The sequence below is a fragment of the Budorcas taxicolor genome, chromosome 17 (genome assembly GCF_023091745.1).
Source record: "Budorcas taxicolor isolate Tak-1 chromosome 17, Takin1.1, whole genome shotgun sequence".
Lineage (NCBI taxonomy): Eukaryota > Metazoa > Chordata > Mammalia > Artiodactyla > Bovidae > Budorcas > Budorcas taxicolor.
The window spans coordinates 46203972-46219945 of NC_068926.1; the positions used below are offsets into that span (position 1 = coordinate 46203972).

The following is a 15974-nucleotide window of genomic DNA, read 5'->3' on the forward strand; positions in this document are numbered from 1 at the left end:
AATTCCATTCATAAGTCGGACACTGCGGTTCCCGTGGCTTCAACAAGAAACCCACCTGCCCCTATCCCCAGATCCTGCCTGGACCAGCCCACCTGAGCAGCCCGACAGTGGGAGCCTCTGTTCCTCGGTCCCCAGCGACCCCTGCTGGTCAGTCCTTGGAGATGGGGGAGGTTCTAGCGTCTGTGTTTGCGCACCTGCGGTCCCTATGCCTGGGAATCGGGGTTACAGGCTAAACCCACATGCACTCAGCATTCCAGCATCCGGGGAGAACACTCTGTGTTTCCCTAAGCTCCCCTCCCGTGTGGAACTGACTCCCTCATCCACGCGCTTGTTCAGCCACATGGCACTGGGAGTCCGGAAGGAGCCCTCAATGATATGCTCTCAGTCTTTAGCAACTGCTTCTCCAAGCTGTGAATTGTTACTCACTCGTTTGGGATCATTCCACACAAGGGCATCAGTGGGAGTGTATCACACAGGCCAGGGTTCAGCCCAGTTTCTCTTGACTCTTATTTGACTCACTCGAGGAGGAAAGGGCTTCCAAGAGCCAACCACCAAGGAGGAAGCTGGGTGGGAGAGAAGCCAGGAGAGACGGACAGAGAGAAGGGCTCACAGGTGGATGTAAGCTTGGAGGAGAGAACCTGTCCAAGAGCCTGAGACCAGGGCCGGGAGGCAGAGCTTAGGAAGATTCAGCCTCAACATCAGGAAAATAAAACCATCTGTGCTGTTTTTACTAATTCTCCAAAAGCACCACGGATCTGGCATCTACTGGTGATAACTGCCTTGTTTTTTTTTAAATGTTCATGAAAATGTTCATTTTTAGCATGGATAATTTTAAACCATTTTCAAATCGACCTTTCCTGGCAATGAGTAGATATGATTTGCTTCCACGAAGACACCCACAGGCTGTCTAAATCTGGCATCGCTGCTGAGTAGGGATGGATCTGTAATCACAGATGCTGTGTGACCCTGGTTTCTTAGTTTCCTGGACCGAGCTCCTCCCTTCCATCCTCTCCCACCCACAGGCACAAACACAACTTCCTGCTGAGTGTTGGGAGCCCCTGCCCACTCCCACTGCTCTGCAGACCTACCCACATCATACAGGAAATTAGATTTAGTCCTTGGTATTTTAAGGATCGGGGTTTCCCAGGTGGCGCTAGTGGTAAAGAATCTGCCTCCCAATGCAAGAGACACAAGAGATGAGGGTTCGATCCCTGGCTGGGGAAGATCCCCTGGAGGAGGGCATGGCAACCCACTCCAGTGTTCTTGCCAGGAGAATCCCATGGACAGAGGAGACTGGTGGGCCACAGTCCATGGGATCGCATGATCTGACATGACTGAAGTGACTTAGCACGCACACACGCATGTAACGGATGCAGAGGAGGAAGCTCTGCTTGTGGGCCATCCCTGGGCATGGCCACCAGCCTAAGCTCTGGGGTCGGAGAGCAGAGCTCAGTTCCAGACTCTGTCCCCAGGTGACCTCAGGCAAGTCCCCAAGCCCTCATCTGTGATGGTGATGGTGACAGGCCCCGCCCCCCACGGCAAGGTCCGAAGGAGGCAACAGACCCCAAAGCGGTGCCTGTCATCAGCAGGCACCCAGCTCTGTGACCCACCCTTGGACCACAGCTGCCTCCAATGACTCCAGAACTGCCCTTGTCAGGGGAGCACCCTGAAGACCCCCCTGCAGGGCAGAACACTAGCCCTGCTGACTCTGGGTCTGCCCAGCCCGCGGCTCACTGTCTTGTTTGTTTCCTGTGTCCCTGGAACTCCTCTCCCCAAAGGCAGTCTCACTAGCTTCCTTTGCACCTAACTTCCCAGCGGGGATCTGTCCGACCCCCTCCCTTCAGACCCCAATCAAGATCACCCAAGATCACCCATCTCCACCCTCTAGTGAGCACACACTTGGAATCAGACTAACCCCAACCCACCCTTCATATCTGTAATGATCGGCCTGGCCATTTTCACAGGACGTGAGCACAAGCTTGACCTGACTTTTACAGAGGAGATGGCTGCACCCAGGGTCTATTCAGAGAGCAGTCTGGAGCCAGTAGAGCCTGAGGTCTACTCAGGTCCCACCTGGACCTGTGGAGCCTAGGTCAGCATCTTCACAAGACCCTCTGGTCCCTGAGCACGTGCAGTTCAGGCTGCTGGTCTGTGGGCATCGGACTGAGCCAGGCCCACCTCTGACACGTGGCCTGGAAAGGATAATTAATGACACATCTAAACAATCAAGAGTTTTGCACAAAACTAATCTCCAGTTTTTCTCAATCGAAAAAGAGGCAGCAGCCTCTGCATCCGCAGAGGCTGCCTGGTCAGCTGGGTGAGGGGTCTCAATTCACCTCGCCCCCACCCTCCATGACGCCCCCCAACTCACACCACTCTCAGCCCCCTGGACATTCAGGTCTGAAGCCCCTGGCACCTTTCCTGGGAGCTGCACCAGCCCTGGCCACTCCTGCTCCGGCCTTTGCATCTGCTGCTCCTCCACCCGGAGTCCCTTCCTCCCTCGGGGTCTCTGCCCATCACCCCTAGCTCAGGAGGCCCCATGGGGCCACCTCTGTCTTCCCACCTTACCCTACCATGACTGCCTTCACATGCTGTGTCTCCATCCCCACTCAAGATCTTGAGCACTGAATTTTCTAGAAAAAGGCAAAGCCTAGGGGTCACCTGGAACTCAGCAATTCACTGATGAATGGATGGATAACAGGCTGGGCCACCCCGCCCTCTGGGCCTCACTTTCTCCACTTGTCAAGGAAGGGGGCTTGGCCGTAGGACCACATAGGTTCTGCCTGGAGGCAGCACGGTGCCTCTTCCAGGAGCTAAAGAGAGTGGCTGGGTTTTCCCCATGACACCAGAGGGACTCTGAGTGAGCCATGAGGTTCAAGGCGCTGGCAGGAGGGAGGACAAAGGGGCGGTGTGGAGGACAGAAGGAGGGGAGTGAGCCTCTTGGAGGCCGCACTTCTCACTTTCTGGGGCCTGACGTGCTAAGAGACACGAGTGGTAGCAGAACCTGTGGAGCAGGACAAGCAAGGGAGGCAGAGAAAGGAACCAAGTGGATGGACCGCTAGAATGGGTCCACCTCTTGCGGTCAAAGTAGCTGATGCTTGGGTCCCGCAAATACGGACTTACCCTCTCCACTTCAAGGCACTCTTGTTGTCTTATTTCATTTTTCTTTAAATCACTAGCAATTGCCCCCGGCTGGTCTCCCCAGCTACCATTGGTTCCCGACCCAGCATGCTCCCTGATTTAGGATCAAAGAACTGAGGTCAACAAGAGAAAGGGTTTTGACTGAGCAAGTGGGAAGGATGGAAACAGAAAGGGAGGAGCACCGATCAACTCATTCCTAAATGTCACACCTTTTAAAAAACATTCCCACTGGGAGTGTTTGGGGCTCATACCTGCCTGGAACAAAGACTCACCACGAAGGGTGCTGGGCGGAGAGGTGGGCTCATGCCCCTCAGGCCTATGATAGAACCACCTGCTCTGAACCTCTAAAAACTCACCACCCAGAGGACCCAGACACGTCAGACCTGGGCTTCATTTCATCAGGATTCCCAGGCAAAACCCAGAGGCTCTTGGTGACTCTGTCTGATGGGGTTGCTGAAAAGTCTGCTAACCCAACTCTCACCTGATGCTGCATCACAAGAGCAAAGGGGGTCATCTGTCCAGATAGACAGCATCGGGCATGTACACGCGTGGACTGTGCAGGGGGTGTCAGGCCCCCCCACGTTCTCCGAGGGATCGCCCGGAAGTCCTTTCCAGAGTCTCCATAAGTAATTCACAGTCTGCTTGGAAAACCCATGATGTGCTTTGCAAACAGAAAAATCCCTCACTGCCCTCCCTCCGTGATACACCAACCTCATCTATTCCTGCCTCCTGTCCTCTGCACTTGCTGGTTCTTAACCCGGAAGATTCCTCTCCCAGGCCTTCTAGAGACGAGCCTCTTCTGGCCGTTCAATTGTCACTTCCTTTGAGACACCTGCCTCCTCCCCACAACCTCCCTCCTCCCCATCTGCCATCTCTTCCATCCTTCTCCCCAAAGGTCTTCCTAAACTTATTGCTCTTTGAAATTACCTATTTAGTTGCTAATTTGTTTATGATCTGTCTTTCCCACTAGAATATAAACTACTCCAAAGCAGAAACGCATGGCTTTTCTTGTTTACAAATGAAACTCCAAGCCTGACACCTTAGGTCCCTGATGGGTATTTGTCAAATGATGGTGGATGAGATTTCGATCCTTAGGTAAACACCACTTTGCAGCCTGGATGTTGCTATAGAAATCTCTCCTTCCCTAACAAAACTGATATAATCGTGGGCTTATCAAATATTTGCTGCCACCCAATGCAGCACCTGGACTACAAAACCTCAGGAGAATAGAGTCTGTTCATAAACAGACAGACCCAAGAATGGATGTGCCCCGAGAGAGTGGGTCCCTGTTACTGGAGGTGGATTTACCGGAGTGCCTACCAGGGCAGGTCATATGGCCAGAGAGACTCACCCTGCGCTGGCATCTCACTTCCCAGCAGCGTTCAGCTCTGCTGACGAAGGAGGAAGAAGAGGTCCCTACCCAGCTCTTGCCTCACTATTCTGAGAACTCTGTCCCAGCATCACCCAAAATCTTCAAAAGGAGCCAGAAATTCAGAGTCATAAATAAAAATTTTCAATTTCCAAAACACAGTATGGGATGAAACCAAACTTGTCTCTAGATGCCTGGCCTGCTCTGCTTCTTAGGAGATCCCAGGAGGCATCCCATCACCTCGCTGCTCTCCCAGCCCCGCCAGGAAAACTCAATTTCCTTTGGGGCCCTAAGAAGCCAAGGAAGCCATCACGCGCAGGGACCCACTGTGGTTCGGAGAACCCCATCCCAGGGCATTTGCAATTTTGTTTTGCCTTTTCAACAGCAGAAATTTATTTCTCACAGTTCTGGAGGCTGGAAGTCTGAGATCAGAGTGCCAACACAGTCAGGTTCTGGTGAGGGCCCACAGACTGTGGACTGCCAAACTCTCTCTGTGTTCTCACATGGTGGAAGGGGGCCAAAGAGCTTTCTTGGGTTTCTTTCATAAGGCTACTAATCCTGTTCATGACCATCACATTAAGTATTAGGATTCCAATGTGTGAATTTTAGGGGGACATAAAGTTCATGCCATATCATTATCCTTGTTGTAATTATTCCATCTATGACTGTATAAGATTTTATCTGGTATAGAGTTGGTGGACATTTGGATGATTTCCAGATCTGAGTTATAAGTAAAGATGCTACGAACACTTCTGCACATAACTCTTGTCATTTCTTCATTCCTGTTTGTAGAATTGCTCTGTCATCGGGTAAGATATACTTTTAGTAAGTCTAAGGTTTGGCCCACCTAACATTTGTCTTGTTCTTATATAAACACAAGTGTGGGGGATGGAAATGGGGGGAGGGGAGGTAGGGAGAGGCAGTTTGAGACAATGTTCTTTTTTATTAGTTAATTAATTGTATTACTTTTGGTTGCAGTGGGGCTTTGTCGCTGCCCAAGTGCTTTCTCTAGCTGCGGCAAGTGTGCGTCTCATTGTGGTGGCTTGCCTTGTTATGGACCATGGGACCCGGAGCACGCCTGCTTCAGTAGTTGCAGCACGCCGGCTCAGTAGCTGTGGCTCAGTATCTGTGGCTCCCTGGTGCTAGAGCGCAGGCTCAGTAGCTGTTGCTCAGTATCTGTGGTGCTAGAGCGCAGGCTCAGTAGCTGTGGCTCAGTATCTGTGGCTCCCTGGTGCTAGAGCACAGGCTCAGTAGCTGTGGCTCAGTATCTGTGGTGCTAGAGCGCAGGCTCAGTATCTGTGGCTCCCTGGCGCTAGAGCGCAGGCTCAGTAGCTGTGGCTCCCTGGTGCTAGAGCGCAGGCTCAGTAGCTGTGGCCCACGGGCTTAGATGCTCTGCAGCGTGTGGCATCTTCCCAGGGATCAGACGTATGGACCAGGGATCAAACCTGTGCCTCCTGCATCGGCAAGCAGAGTCTTATCCACTGTACCACCAGGGAAGTCCTGAGATAATATTTTTTAGTAGATTTTAAGCTCTGACATACTTTAAGGTATCTGGAAGGCCAGGTTGAAGATTCCTGTTTTTGCATAACTATCCATGATTATCAAGACCTTTCATTTTTACTTCAAAATCTCTGTATCTTCTTAACAGAGTCTTTCAAAAAGGAGACATTTTTAATTATGCTGAAGTCTAATTCATCAATTCTTCCCTTTTTTTGGGTATTAAATCTAAGAACTCTTCACCCAGGTCTAGGTCCTAAAGGTTTCTCCTATTTTTTTTCCTAAAAGTTCTATAGTTTCACATTTTATATTTGTCTGTGATCTCTTTCAAATTAATGTTTGTATAAGCTGGGAGGTTTTGGTTGAGGTTCATTCTTTAGTGCAGGAACACACAGCCTTTTGTCTATGGATGCTCCCACATTTGTTGAAAAGACTATTCTTTCTCAGAGAAGTTGAATTGCTTTTGCCACTTTGTCAATGTAATGTATGCAGAAGTAGAAAAGTAATGTCGCACAGGAAACATATAATGTTATAAACCAACTTACCTCAAAAAAAGGGCAAGCAGCAAAAAGGATAGCAACAATAACAAAAAATTAGTTGGGGAGAAAGTATTTGTAAATCACTTATTCAACAAAGGACTTGTAGTTGGACTGAATAAAGAACTATCAATACTGTGAGAGAAAAAAAAAACTGTCCACATTAACAGAATTAAGGGGTGAAAAGCCACATGTTTTCAGTTGATGCTGAAAAAGTATCTGACAAAATTTAGTACCCTTTCATGATAAAAAGCAGTCAACAAACTAGGTGAATGGTTAAACAAACTGTGGTACATTTATACCATGGAATACTACGCAGCAATTTTGAAAAATGAATGACTGATACGATTGGAATGGATTCCGAGGATATTATGCAGAGTAAAGAAGTCAATCCGTAGAGGCTATATATTGTCTTATTCCATTTATATAGCATTCTTGAAGTAACAAAATTAGAGACAGAGAATAGATTAGTGGTTGCCCGGGGTTTGGGACAGAAGATGGGGAAATTAGAGGGGTTGCCCAAGGGAGCCTGTGTTGATGGGACAATTCTATATTTTGGCTGGACACGTACATGAAACTACGCATGATAAAACCGCCATACAGAGAACAAGAGAAGTCTGGATAAACCCTATGGGTTGCACCAATGTCAATTGCCAGTTTTGTTATTGGGCTATACTTAGGGCATCTGCATTTTTAAAGCCCATTTTTCTCTCCTCTTAAAAGCTATGCTTGCCTTGAACCAAAGAAATTAATCTCCGGTCCTTAGTGCTGACCAAGCCAAATAGGTAATAAAGATGAAATATTCTGAAGCAGAGAAACCCAGCCAGGAGGGGCCTCTCCCATCCTTAACGCGAGGGTAGACATCTTGGCCCCCTTTGGAGAGAAGGACCCAGGAGTCAGCTAGGAATCCCCTCCCCCACCTCAGGACGCACTCCTGCTGGAGCTGGAAGTCAGGTCCCTTAGAAACAGGTCCGAAGCCCAAGGTTTCCCATGTCATGGCAGAAATGCTCAGAGACCATGGTGTGGTCACCCTGGACATACATGCTTCTGCATGTCACCACTGGCAACACCTTCTCTGGACATCCAGGCACACTGCTTATAGTCGAGGACCACGCTCTGCTGGATCCCATGGCACAGGAAGGGTTTCAAAACCCAGGGACCCAAAGGCAGAAAATGCTGCAATGACCACCTCCCAGGCTGCACACGAACCCTCGAGGGGGACCCAGGGTCTGCACAGATGCTGCCCAAGTAAACCTAGAGCAAAGGGGTTTCACCAAAGCAGTGGAGCTTCGCAGACGCACCCAGCCACTGGGCGTCCCTTCCCATCTGCCCTGCTGCAACCGAAGCCCCTAGGCACTGGCGACGAAGACCTGCACCCGGCCTCCACTGTGGGCTGATGGAGAAAGGGCGCCTCCTCGCAGCCCAGGAGCCCCTCCCTGCCTGGCGCTTACCTCCAGCGGGACCACCTGCATCAGGATAGCAAAGTTGGTGAGGTGCGTGCAGCGGCAGACGGAGTAGCTGAGGTTCCCTTCCGTGAGCGCACAGCCCTGGTTCGACCAGATGCCTTCTCCGGAGCTGAGGACACAGAAGGAAAGGTCAGCGGGAAGCAACCGCCCAGCCTTGCCCCAGGGGCTGAGAAACAGTTCTCACTCATCAGGCGGATGAGTCTTGCTGATCGGGCCACAAGGGAACAAGCACCTGTTTCCTTCTGGGAGGGGGAAGCTGTGTAGCCATGTTGGCACAATCACTTTGGAAAGCACCAGTCTGACGTCCAATAAACATGAAGTGTCTCTCGACCACCTAAAGGTCTTCTTTGGAGAAATGTCTATGCGGGTCTGGTGCCATTTTTCGATCGTGTGTCTTTGTTTCTGTTACTGAGTTGTATGAACGGTCTGTATATTTAGGAAATTAACCCCTTGTCGGTCACATCATTTGCAAATACTTTCTCCCATTCTGTGGTTGTCTTTTCTTTTTGCTTATGGTTTCCTTTGCTGGGCACGTACTCAAACAAAACTCTAATTTGAAAAGACACATGCACCCCAATATTCACGGCAGCACTATTTACGATAACCAAGACATGGAAACAACCTAAATGTCCACTGACAGATGAATGGATAAAGAAGATATGGTACATGTATACAGTGGAATATTATTCAGCCATTAAAAAAATGAAATAATGCCATTTGCAGCAACACAGATGAGCCTAGAGATGATCACACTAAATAAGTCAGAAGGAGAAAGACAAATACCATTTATCACTTATGTGTGGAATCTAAAATATGATACAAATTAACATATCTAAGAGACAAAAAGGACTCACAGACACAAAGCACAGACTTGTGGTTGCCAAGGGGGAGGGGAAGAGGAGGGAAGGGTTGGGAGTTTGGGATTAGCAGATGCAAACTACTATATATAAAATGGATAAACCAGGTCCTACCGTATAGCACAGGGAACTATATTCAATATCCTGTGATGAACCATAATGGAAGAGAATATGAAAAACAATGTATATGTATACATAACTGAGTCATTTTGCTGTACAGAATAAATTAACACAACATTGTAAATCAACTATATTTCAGTAAAATTTTCATTAAAATGGAGTGTGTAGGTCCTGCAACCCAGCAACCCCAACTAGAGAATTTTGAGCTATGTGCACAGGGACACATCTGGGGTATTTACTGAATGACGGGTGATGTCAGAGAACACTTTAAAGTCCTAATGTCCACCTCCCTGGTGGCTCAGACAGAGAATCTGCCTGCGATGCAAGAGACTCGGGTTTGATCCCTGGGTCAGGAAGATCCCCTGGAGAAGGGAATGGCTACCCAATCCAGTAATCTTGCTTGGAGAATCCCATGGACAGAGGAGCCTGGCAGGCTACAGTCCATGGGGTTGCAAAGAGTTGGACACAATTGAGCGACTAACACTTTCACACTAATGTCTACCTCAGGGACCTGGATAAGGCATAAACACTAGTAAAAAGCGACATGTATTCATACAGATAAAACACACAAACATAACATCCAATGTTGAATGCATAATAATGAAGCAAGGGCATGACTCAAAAGAAGATCAACTATTTTCTATGAATATAACTACACACTATACATAAGTTATTCAGAAAACTCCCCACAGAGAGGGCAAAACACTAGGATAAGATGCAAACATCTTTTACATGTTTGCTTTTCTTTCTAATGTTCTAATTCTTTAAACAATCACATTTTGACATATTACCTGCATCATTTCTTCAAGTACAAACCAAGACAAAAATTACTTGAAGCAAGGGTGCTCAAATGCTAACGGGGGTTCACTCTTGTGGTGAGAATATCAGCAATTACAATTTTCCTCTCTGTACTGCTCTAAATTTTCAAATCAAAAAAAAAAAAAAAAAAGATGTTTAAATGGTTCTTCCCAGAAACTGCAACTCTGAATGATCAGCAAAGACAAATCTTTGCTTTGGCCAAAGGCAGGGCCCTTGGGGAAAGGTTTTATAAAGCTGAAGCAGTTTAAAGGCTCTAGTTTCGCTTTGCTTTATGTTCAGTTTTCATGACAACATCAGCCGTGGATGAGGAATGCGGCCATCCCAGAGGGTGATGTATAAAGACAGTCCTGCCTGCTCCTGCTCACGCCCAGTGAACAAAGCACACACGGGCAGCATTTTTATTTTCATCCCTGAGGCAGATGGTGTCCCCATGAGGATACTGTGATCGTAACTCCGGGTGAGCCTTGAGCAGGATGCAACCTAAGGGTGGGTGGGGTTGAAAGGGTCATTGGGCAGGGACTCAGGGTGGTGCTGACCGTGATGACATGGGAACAGGGGCTTTGGAGGCGAGGTTCATGACAAGCGAGGTGGGGGCATTTAGCAGAGACCCGACAGCACAGCCAGGACCACTGGAACCTATCAGTTTAGAGCCGCCACCCCACGATGAGATCAGAATAAAAGGGCCTTAGAGATGGGCAGGCCCTCCCCTACCATGCCACCTGTGAGGGCTAACTGGCTCCCGTTCCTTGAGGAAAGCCAGAGACCCCCGCTGCTGGGCTGTATGCGACCTTTGTCTACTGAAAATATGAGTCCCACACTTGAATTAGAGGGTGACCGGAAAACTAGCAGGCACAGAATCTGGGCAGCGTGATCACAGGGGTGGAAAGTGCGCCTTGCACTGACGCCAAGAGTGACGATGAATTAAAAGCCAACCATGAAAGTCACATTTTCCCAAACGGAGCCACGAGGGCGTGACGATGTCTTCATTAGCCAGGGGACCTGAGCCCCGGGTAGTGTCACCTCTGCCTGCATGTAGAGAGCTGTGTCCCAGGGAGCCCATGGAAACAAGAAGCCTCGCTCCCCAGTTTGTGCGTCAATAAATCTGCCATGGAAGCCAGGCCAAGCGATGTCAAACAACAGGAAAATACCTGTTGTGACCGAGGATGTTGGCATCTGAGCAGAAAACCATTCACCCAGAGGCATAAATGGAATGTGTATATATAAATATGAAAATGCTACATATTATGTGTATTCTGCAGATGTGGGCACAACGCACACAAGAAAGGATGGTGGAATGATACAAGAAACATGGAACTAAACAACCATATGTTTCCTGGGAACGTAAATATAAAACATGCATAAGTTACTGAAACATACACACAAAAATCTCCCCGCTGTGTTACTGCAGGCTCTAGGAAAGGAAATCAGGATAAGATCTAAAGGCCCAACAGCACATGTGCTTTTCTAAGTAATGTTTTATTTTTTAAAAGAATAATGCTTTAATATATTGCCACTATCATTTGCTAAAGTGTAAGTCTAGGAAAAACATAGCCTAGAATTCTAAGCTCAATGAGACCATCTTTCAAAAATAAAAGTGCACGTTCTCAGAAAAATACGAACAGGACTTGCTACCAGCAGACTCGCACTACAAGAAGAGTTACAGGAACATACCAGACAGAAAGTGTGTTCTACACAAAGAAATACAATAGCTGGAGATTGAAAACATGAAGGGAAATTATTATGTTTTTAATATTTATTTTTATTTATTTATTTGACTGCTCTGGGTCTTAGTTGTGGCATTTGGGATCTAGTTCCCTGACCAGGGATTGAACCTGTAGCCCCTGCATTGGGAGCTCAGAGTCTTAGCCCCTAGATCACCAAGGAAGTCCCCACAATTATCACTTTATTAATTTCAATTGCTTTAGAGGACAACTAATTACCTAGAGTAACAATACTCCCAACATACTGTGCATTTATGACATCTGTAAAGATAAAATGTATAATAAGAATAGCACTGATTATGGGCAAGAAGAGTTATGAAATGGTTGTTGTATTGTCTCCAAGTACATGTGAGGTGGTATAATATTATTGGCGGGTAGACCCAGATGAATTAAAGATATATATTCTAAGCCCTCTAGGGCAACCTTACAAAAAAATTAAAAGGAAGTAGACACCAGGAGTCAATAGCAGAGAAAAAATGGCATCAAAAATAAACAGAAAAATCCAAATGGAGTAAGAAAAGGAGAAGATAAGAAGCAAAAAAAAATAAAAGTAGATCATAACCTGGTCGGGTGTGTGACTGAGCACGGACATCCTGGCCACCTCCCTCACTCTTCTCCAACTCCCTCCATCCCCTCCTCTGCCCCCTCCTCGCCCAGGGACCCTCCCACGCAGACAGTACCTGAAGTCCAGGAAGGCGCAATACAGGAAGATTCGGTTGCTCTCATTGGTGGCCTCAGTGTACTGCCTTTGAGTCTGAAATGAGAGAGGATGGACACACCTCATGATACAGCCAAGAAGACAAGTTGCCAACACTGATGTGAAAGCCAAACGCTCGCAACCCCCAAGACCCCAGGTTGTGGACACACAAAGCCTTTGACTTTCCACTGCAACCCTTGTGGACAGAGAAGGTGGGTCACCCAGCCCCATCTCTCACATGGCGCTCCTTTGCCCACACATATCAGGGCTCCTTTGCACTCAGGTCCTTTGCACTTGCAGGGTCCTTCTGCTAGAAAGCTCTTCCCCCAAGACAACCCCCCCTGCCTTCAGGTCTCTCCTCAGGAGACCCGCCTGCCCATTCAAATCAATTTCAACCTACCCCTTCCTCTTACTAAGTTTTCATAGTACTGATCACACAGCACGTTGCATGCTTACTTACTTCCTTGTTTGCTGGCTTCCTCTCTAGAACGTGCACACAGAGAACCTGTGGCTGTCTCGTTTCCTCATATCCCCTGTGCCTACCCTAGTGTCTGGCACACAGCAGGTGCTTACTAAATACTTATTGAACCAATGAACAAGTGAACAGATACATCAACAACCCTGTTACTAGGATTCTTACTCCCCTAAGAGAGAAAGTCGTGTCCCCAGGCTACTCCTGGATGCCAACTCGGGGTATCTGGTATCAGCTGCTCTGCCTTCAGCAACACACAGAGGCTTCTCCAAGAATCTTGCCAGGGAGCTAAGGAAGCCAGCAGCTCCATAGGAAACCAGAATAAATGGTATCTAATCAATTCCCAGTTGATAAATCAAGAACCAGAGATCAAATAGCCAACATCTGTTGGATCATAGAAAAAAAAAAACAAGAGAATCCCAGAAGAACATCTACTTCTGCTTCACTGACTATGCTAAAGGCTTTGACTGTGTGGATCACAACACACTGTGGAAAATTCTTCAAGAGATGGGAATACCAGACCACCTTACCTGCCTCCTGAGAAACCTGTATGCAGGTCAAGAAGCAACAGTCAGAACCAGACATGAAACAACAGACTGGTTCAAAATTTTGAAAAGAGTACATCATGGCTGTATATTGTCACGCTGTTTACTTAACTTATATGCAGAGTACATCATGAGAAATACTGGGCTGGATGAAGCACAAGCTAGAATCAAGATTGCTGGGAGAAATATCAATAACCTCAGATATGTAGATGACACCACTCTTATGGTAGAAAGTGAAGAGGAACTAAAGAACCTTTTGATGAAAGTGAAAGAGGAGAGTGAAAAAGCTGATTTAAAACTCAACATTCAGTAAATGAAGATCATGACATCTGCTCCCATCACTTTATGGCAAATAGATGGGGAAACAATGGAAACAGTGAGAGGCTTTATTTTCTTGGGCTCCAAAATCACTGCAGATGGTAACTGCAGCAAGGAAATTAAAAGACACTTGCTTCTTGGAAGAAAAGCTATGACAAACCTAGACAACATATTAAAAAGCAGAGACATTACTTTGCTAACAAAAGTCCATATAATCAAAGCTATGATTTTTCCAGTAGTCACGTATGGATGTGACAGTTGGACCATAAAGAAGGCTGGGCACCGAAGAATTGATGTTTTTGAACCATGATGTTGGAGAAGACTCTTGAGAGCCCCTTGGACTGCAAGGAGATCAAACCAGTCAATTCTAAAGGAAATCAATCCTGAAAATTCACTGGAAGGACTAATGCTGAAGCTCTAAAGCTTTGGCCACCTGATGTGAAGAGCTGACTCATTAGAAAAGACCCTGATACTGGGAAAGATTGACAGCAAGAGGAGAAGGGGACAAAGAGGAGAAGATGTTTGGATGGAATCACCGACCCAATAGACATGAGTTTGAGCAACCTCCAAGAGATGGTAAAGGACAGGGAAGCCTGGAATGCTGCAGTCCATGAGGTTGCAAAGAGTTGGACACGACTGAGTAACTGAATAACAACAAAAAATAAACATAACAAAAAAGAGACAGACTCACAGATATAGAGAACAAGTTCAGTGGTTACCAGCGGGTAAGGAAAGGGAGGAGGGGCGATTGGCTTAAAACTGAACATTCAAAAAACTAAGGTCATGGCATCCGGTCCCATCACTTCATCGCAAATAGAAGGGGAAAAAGGGGAAGCAGTGACAGATTTTATTTTCTAGGGCTCCAAAATCACTGCAGACAATGATGATGACTGCAGCCACGAAATTAAAAGGTGCTTACTCCTTGGAAGGAAAGCTATGACAAACCTAGACAATGTATTAAAAAGCAAAGACAAAACTTTGCCAACAAAGGTTCATATAGTGAAAGTCATAGTTTTTCCAGTAGTCATGTACAGATGTGAGGGTTGGACTATAAAGAAGGCTGAGCACCAAAGAATAAATGTCTTCAAACTGTGGTGCTGAAGAAGACTCTTGAGAGTCCCTTGGACAACAAGGAGATCAAACCAGGCAGTCTTAAAGGAAATCAACTCTGAATATTCATTGGAAGGACTGATGCTGAAGCTAAGGCTGCAGTACTTTGGCCTCCTGTGGCGAAGAGCCAACTCATTGGAAAAGAGCCCGATGCTGGGAAAGATTGAAGGCAAAAGGAGAAGAGGGCAGCAGAGGATGAGATGGTTAGAGAGGATCACTTACTCAATGGACATGAATTTGAGCAAACTCTGATAGTGAAGGACAGGGAAGCCTGGCGTGCTGCAGTCCATGAGGTTGCAAAGAGTTGGACACGACTTAATGACTGAACAACTTAACAGGAATAAAATAAGCTACAAGAAGAAAAACTTTAAAAAAAAAAAAAATAATAAAATAATAAATAAAAATAAAATAAGCTACAAGGATGGGCTTTCCAGGTGGCACTGGTGGTAAAGAACCTGCCTGCTAATGCAGGAGACACAAGAGATGCAGGTTTGATCCCTGGGTTAGGAAGACCCCTGGAGTAGAAAATGGCAACCCGCTCCAGTATTCTTGCCTGGGAAATTCCATGGTGGGCTACAGTCCATGAGGTCACAAAGAGTCAGACATGACTGAGCGATTAACACATAAACGCAATCCACAAGGATAAACTGTACAACACAGAGAATATAGCAAATATTTTATAATAATTGTAAATGGAATATAACCTTTTTGTAAAAAACGTATGGTCCCCACAGAAACCTCAGCATCCCAGGGCCCCACCACAGAACCTGCAACTCTGGGGGTGGGAACAGCCTCTGGGTTTTCACAAGTCCTTCATGTTCTCACAGGAACTTGAGAACCACTAAAAGCTAGCCAGAGGCTCCCTCTTCTGCCCCTCCTCCTGTCTCAGTCTGCTGTGGCCTTTGTGCTCACAGACAGCCCTGTGGCTGCAGCCATTCAGAACCACAGAAGGTTATTAGCGGGGAAATGGCAACACGTGAAACCCATAAAGTGAAAAATACAAATAAGAACGTGGAGGTGAGCCCCACCCAGTATCAGCGAGGCTTCCTCGGCCCTAAGTAACACCAGACCTCTCCAGGACACCACTATGCACCCTTTCCCACTGGCAATCGCTAATTTGTTCTCAATATCTGTGAGTCTGCTTCTCTTTTGTTATATTCACTAGTTTGTTGTATTCTTCTAGGTTCCACCTACAAGTGATATCACACGGTATTTGTCTTCCTCTGTCTGACTTATTTCACTTAGCATCATGCCCTCCATCCATGTTGCTGCAAATGGCAAAATTTCATTATTTTTTATGGCTGAG

General features: G+C 46.9%; 1 protein-coding gene across 1 annotated transcript in view; it reads right to left on the bottom strand.

Moving 5' to 3' along the window:
- ADGRD1 (adhesion G protein-coupled receptor D1) overlaps positions 1–15974 on the bottom strand; it is a 184614-nt gene that overhangs the window by 44295 nt on the left and 124345 nt on the right. Inside the window, exons 15-16 of the mRNA XM_052654827.1 lie at positions 12207–12280; positions 7995–8118 (exon numbers count right to left, since the gene is read on the bottom strand). Of these exons, the coding sequence (XP_052510787.1) occupies positions 7995–8118; positions 12207–12280 (198 nt within the window). The remainder of the gene's footprint in view (positions 1–7994; positions 8119–12206; positions 12281–15974) is intronic.